General features: G+C 46.9%; 1 protein-coding gene across 1 annotated transcript; it reads right to left on the reverse strand.

Annotated features, from left to right (window-relative positions):
- Positions 1-4,340: 4,340 nt before the first annotated feature.
- LOC142605997 (uncharacterized) lies at positions 4,341-5,501 on the reverse strand. Its single transcript, XM_075777421.1, has one exon. The coding sequence runs from the start codon at positions 5,499-5,501 to the stop codon at positions 4,341-4,343; it is 1,161 nt and encodes a 386-aa protein (XP_075633536.1).
- Positions 5,502-6,000: the final 499 nt, after the last annotated feature.

Below are 6,000 nucleotides of genomic sequence, written 5' to 3' on the forward strand. Positions count from 1 at the left end.
GTATGGATTCTATTATGGGCACTTTCACTAATGTTGCTGGCACTACCACCCCGCTGACTAAGTTTGATGAGAGGGGTATAACGTATTTGATAGCCACCAACACTGGGTGGTTACCTTATTTGGCCGATGAAGGTGTTAGGTATGTGCATTATCCTGCCAACCATGTGCGAAGGAAATTTGGATTGGACCAAGACATTCCTGACGGTCCATCTTTTCTTGCGGAGTCTCCTACTTCTATCCGACCTTTCCTGCGGCATACTGCCTTCGAGTTCTGGAGCCAGCACTTCACAGCGGTTACTATCCCAGGTTCTCAGAGGGAAGGTATGTGTACTGTCGCTATGCATGGATACTAGCAGGCAGTGATGATTTCTTTTGAGAGAGAGTTGTTGGGTAGTCTTGGATTTTCCCTTATTCCACCTGGCGGGCTTAGCATGGTTGTCTCTGCCAATCCTCGTCTACTTTTGCCTTCTACATCTGTGCGGGCTTATGTTAGGAAGCAAAGCCATTCTGCCATATTTGTGTGGGTCGAGGAGGAGAAATGGTGGTATTGGCATGACGGTGATTACCCCGCAGGCTGGGAAAAGAAGGCAAAAGTGATCAATGTCCCAGTGCCAGCGAAGAAAAGTTCTGCTAAGTCCAAGCCTGCAAAGAGGAAGGTAGGTGATGATTCTTCTGAAACTTGCACAAATATTGTTCCTTTCAAAAGTGATCTGCCTCCCATGAGCAATATAGTGTTAGAGAGCACTACTCCTCCCCCTGTTTGTACTCGTTCCAGCAAACGTTCCGCCGCAGGCAAGACCAAGCCTGCCATTCCTCGGCCATCCACTGACGCTCCACCCTCTAGTAGGACACGAGACAGCAAAAGGAAGACTTCTCCCACCCAAGCGCCCACCACTACTGAGCGGAGGGTATGTCATCTCTAACTCTCTTCCTTATTCTTTGTCATTCTTGTCTAGAATTTGCGGCTAACCCATGTTGGCTTATTCCCTTCCCTTTATTTCTTCTTTTGCAGTCGAAGTACAAGGAGGACTTGTCTGCTACCCATCCCATCCCGCTGGATGAGCATGAGCTTAAAGTATGACTTCTTCCCTTCATTCCTTTATTCTTTATTTATATTTGCGTCTCCAACCTTTGTCTTTTTTTTTTTTTTTTAGGTTGATCCTCAACCCATCTCCGTGTACCATCCCACAGCCATGGAGATTTCTGCCTCCCAGGGCGTTCCAACTGAAGGCTTCTTTGATGGGGCAGACATGGTGTTTCCTGCTGGAACTTCTGCTACTCCCTAGGGAGTTCCTACTGAGGGGGTCAGTGAGACCGTTCTCATTCCTGCTTCGATGCCTTCTTCCCAAGAGAAGGATACTCCTGCTACTACTGTTCAAGCTGAGGCTGCTTCCCCGATCACGCTGCTCATTATCTCTGCTAGTGACCCCTTTGCATCCCTATCCCAGGCCATGAAGGATGGCTCTTCTTTAGTGGTCACCCCTTCCTCCATTCCTAATTCTGCCACATGCGGTCCTGCCGCAGACTTGTCTTCCGAGGAATCCGAAGATATTCTAGAGGATTCTGATGATGAACCGGCCAAGAAGAAGAGGGTCTCGGAATCCGAACGAGAGGAGGAAAGTTCCAGGCATGGAGTTGAATATATGGGTACGCATCTCTTTGTGTCGCCAAATTTCCTTCCCCTTCTCTTTTTGTTATTTCTCTTCTACATATAACACTCTTCCTACTGCGGTTTTGTGATTTGCCATGCCCATTCCTTCTTATTGCAGAGACTTTCGAAGAAGCAAAAGTGGCAACAGACAAGGACATGCCTACCGTTACTTCTTCTACCAAACCTGCAGCACCTGTTTCTGCCATTCCCACAGCCCCCACTCCCGTAGGTCCTTGTGAGTCTCTCCTTTCTTCTTTCCTCCATTCTTCATTCGCTATGCGTTTTGATTTGCTTAGTCCCATGTTCTTATTCCGCTTCTGGCACCTTCTACTAGGTTCGCTCCCTGCTGTTCCTTCTCGATTTGAGGTGGGTAGTAGTTCTGTCGTGGTACCTGATCCGGCAAGTGAGGCTGTAGCCTTCTTTACTCGATTCGATCAGCACGAGGTTAACGACCTTGGTCTTGCAAATTTCTGGGGTTCTGGGCCTCCTTGTGTTGATTTTCATGGCTTTAGAATTCTTGAGGATTACGCCTCCCATCTCGAGGCAATTTACAATAGCCGCGGTGACTTCATGCGAGAGTTCAAGTTTGGCCGTTCTACCAGGGAGCATTTTCTGAAGTTGCTAGGGACTGTGATGAACGATATCGAGAATAATTTTGTTGACACCATTTCGACTGAGAGGATTCTTCAGTGGAGGGCAGCGATTCAGGAACTTGTCAGTGTGGGGTTTGCTGTGGGGTTTTTCTTGGACCATCTTTGTGAGATTGCCCATGCTTATTTCATGAGGAAGATTCAGCCTGCCATTGAAGCTATTGACGCACGCCTTGAGGTTCTGAAGAAGGAGGTGGTGGACTTGGAGGGTCGTCACGAGTGTCTTGTTTCTAGCACTGGTGGTTCTAGCCGTTTTGGTGACCAGACTCTTATCTCCGGTCTCCGTTGATGTGGTTCCAATTCCTTTTCTGTTTGATCCCCTTTACGTTTCCCTTGTTCCTTTTTTTTATATGCACTTGTTTGGCGGATTTGCCACAACTTGGGTTTTGTAACTATGAGATGCTACTGCTTTCCTTTCTAGCTACTTATTATGACATGGGATGTTTTTATAATGCTTCATAACTTTTCATTGCGTATTCTTTTGCATGAAAGCATATTACAATTCCTTGTTTTGTGTCTTAGCCACTTGGAAGATAAAGAAAACAAAGGAAAATAAAAGAGAAAAACGATATTCTCTAGAAAAGAGACAAAAAAAGAAAAGAAAAGGGCAGTTGAGTGACCTTTCACTCTCTTCCCTCCTACGCATGATAACACTTCAGCCATTTCCCATTGATTGGGTCCATCAAGTCCTTGCCATCTGTCTAAGTTAGTTGGTAATACCCAGTGGGGTGTGCCTCCCTTATCACAAAGGGTCCCTCCTATTTAGGTGCAAACTTAGACGGTCCTGCCATGCCTCTTCTGACATAATCTGCCACCTTCAACACGAATTGCCCTTCCGCGAATACCCTTTCTCTGATCATCCTACCGTAAGCTTCTGTCATCCTTCGCCTGTATCTGCAGCTATGTTCCTGGGCTTCTTCTCTCTTCTCATCAAGCCCTTCTAGGTCCTCATATCTTTCTGCCGCGAAGACCTCTTTCTCTTTTTCCTTTTCTTTCATTTGCATAACCCATAGGGAAGGGGTCATTATTTCTACCGGGCTCATCACTTCCGTTCCGTAGACCAGAGAGAAAGGTGAAAATCCTATGGCTGACTTTGGCGAATTCCTGTAAGCCTAAAGGGCGTCTGGCAGATGCGTTGTCCATCCTCCTGTATACCTTTTGGCTCATTTTACTGATGATCTTTATGAGCACTTTGTTCGTAGCCTCTGCTTGCCCATTCCCCTGTAGATAATAGGGCGATGATCGATGGTGTTTAACTTGGTAGAATTCCAGCATCCTCCTTACATCGCTGTTGACAAATGATGTGCCATTTTCGCTGATAATTCTATGGGGCATGTCGAACCTCACTATTATATTTTCCTTGATAAAGTTGGCCACCGCTCCTCCGGTGGCTTTTTGAAGCGGCATCGCCTCTGCCCACTTGGTGAAGTATTCCGTAGCAACCAGGATCCATATGTATCCATGCGATGGCGGATTAACTGGCCCTACCAAATCAAGCCCCCAAGTGTGGAATGGCCACGGTGTGACCATACTGTGCAATTGCTGCGGGTGGGTGTGAATCAAGTTGGCCTGTACTTGGCAGCTGTGGCATCTTTTTACAAATTTCACTGTGTCCCTTTTCATGGCAGGCCAGTGTAGCCCATCTGCAGCAGACATCTGTATAACTTTTTCTTTCCTTGGTGCTCTCCACATTCGCCTGCGTGCACTTCCTTTATCATACTTTTTGCTTCTTCGGGGCCCAGACAACGTAGTGGGTCTCCATCATACCCCTTTTTGAAGAGGACCCCATTGTGCAAAAAGTAGTGTGTTACTAGCCTTTTAAGCTTGTATCGCTCACTGTGCTTCTGTAGCAGGACACCTTCTGCTAGGTACTGAGTGAATGGCTCTCTCCAATCCTCGCTGATGAACACAGCGTAGCTTTCCTCCCTGTCAGCCGCAAGTTGGCAGGTCCCACATTGAACTTGGACTTGGTCCACATCTTTCCCCATATTCCACCAGTAAAAGCCTGCCCTTTGGATTCTGTGGTAAAGGCTGATCTCCTAGCAAGATCCGTAGGTTTTTTTGTGCATCTCCTTCAGCTTTCTCTGGGCCTCCTTTTGCCCCACGCACCTTGACAGGATCCCCCCTGGCATCCTGCGATACAGTTCTCCTCGTACCAGGGTATAGTCTTTTAATGCTTTCAACTCTGCAGGCCCACTTTCTTTCATTAAGACCTCCCTTATGGGATTTCGCCAATCCTCTTCGCACTGTTCCTCCTGGAAATTTTCCTTCAAAACTTCTATGATTGATTCTCTCCTCTTGCTGACTTCTATCTTGGCACTATTTCCTTCAAATATTATTTGCGAACCTAACGCAGCCAACACATCCGCAAACCGATTCTCGCCTCTCGGCGTATGTTCTATTTCAAAGGTTGAAAACCTTTCCTCCATCTTCTGGGTCATCACCCGGTAAGGGGCTAAGCTAGATTCCTTCAAGGAGAAGCTCCTTTTGGTTTGGCAGACCACTAGGTTCGAGTCTCCTATCACTTTCAAGTGTTTAACCCCCATCTCATGGGCCGTGGCTAACCCAGTTAGATCGGCTTCATATTCTGCCGTGTTATTTGAACAAGGGAATTTTAGTTTGAATAATAGCGCTACGGCCTCGTTTTCTTCATGATACAGAACCACTCCCACTTCCCCTGATTGGGTGATAGAAGACCCGTCAAACTTCACTAACCACCGTTCCCCAACTTCCTCTGCCACAGCTACTTCCCTTGGGACTTCATCATCTAGCGGGAATTCTTCTTCTCTCGGGAACTGCGCTAACAGGTCTGCTATAGTCTGGCTCTTCACTGCTTTGGGCATTCCTGCTTTCAGATCGTATTGTGATAATTGCAGTAACCATTGGGATATCCTGCCGGAGAGAATTGGCTGTCGCAATAAGGCTTTGATAGCATGAGACTTAGTCATCAGCCACACCTCATAGGCCAGGAAGTAGTGTCGTAACCTCTGCGAGGCATACACAATAGCCAAGCATGCCCTTTCTGCCCTTGGGTAGCGAGTTTTTGCGTCTTTTAGGGCTCGGCTGATGTAATACACTGGCTGTTCCACTCCGTCTCCATCTTCTTGAGCAATCAGCGCACCTACAGTGTATTGGTTGGTGGCTAAGTATAACAATAGTGGCTTCCTGCGGACTGGAGCTTGCGCGGTAGAGAGGTTCATCATAATCTGCTGCAACCTGTTAAAGGCCTCCTACTGTACTTCCCCCCATTCAAAGCTTTGCCCCTTTTTGAGTAGTTTCCTGAAGGCAGAGGTGATGGATGCTAGCCCAAGGACGAATCTTCGAATGTATGAGACCTTCCCTAGGAAACTTTTCAACTCCTTTACTGTGGCTGGAGGTTTCATAGTGGCTATAGTTGTAGCCTTGCTTGGGTCCACATCTATTCCTCTTCTATGGACTAGAAAACCCAAGGATTTCCCTGAAGATACTCCGAATGCGCACTTGAGGGGATTCATTCTAAGCTTGAAGGTTCTACATCTTTCAAACACCCTTCTCAACACTTGAATGTGTTCCTCCCGCTTTTTTGACTTCACAACTATGTCATCTACATAGTCCTCTAACTCTCGATGCATCATGTCATGGAATATGGTCGTCATTGACCTTTGACAAGTTGCACCTATGTTCTTCAACCCAAACAGCATTACTGTATAGTAAAAGTTT

The sequence above is a fragment of the Castanea sativa genome, chromosome 8 (genome assembly GCF_040712315.1).
Source record: "Castanea sativa cultivar Marrone di Chiusa Pesio chromosome 8, ASM4071231v1".
Lineage (NCBI taxonomy): Eukaryota > Viridiplantae > Streptophyta > Magnoliopsida > Fagales > Fagaceae > Castanea > Castanea sativa.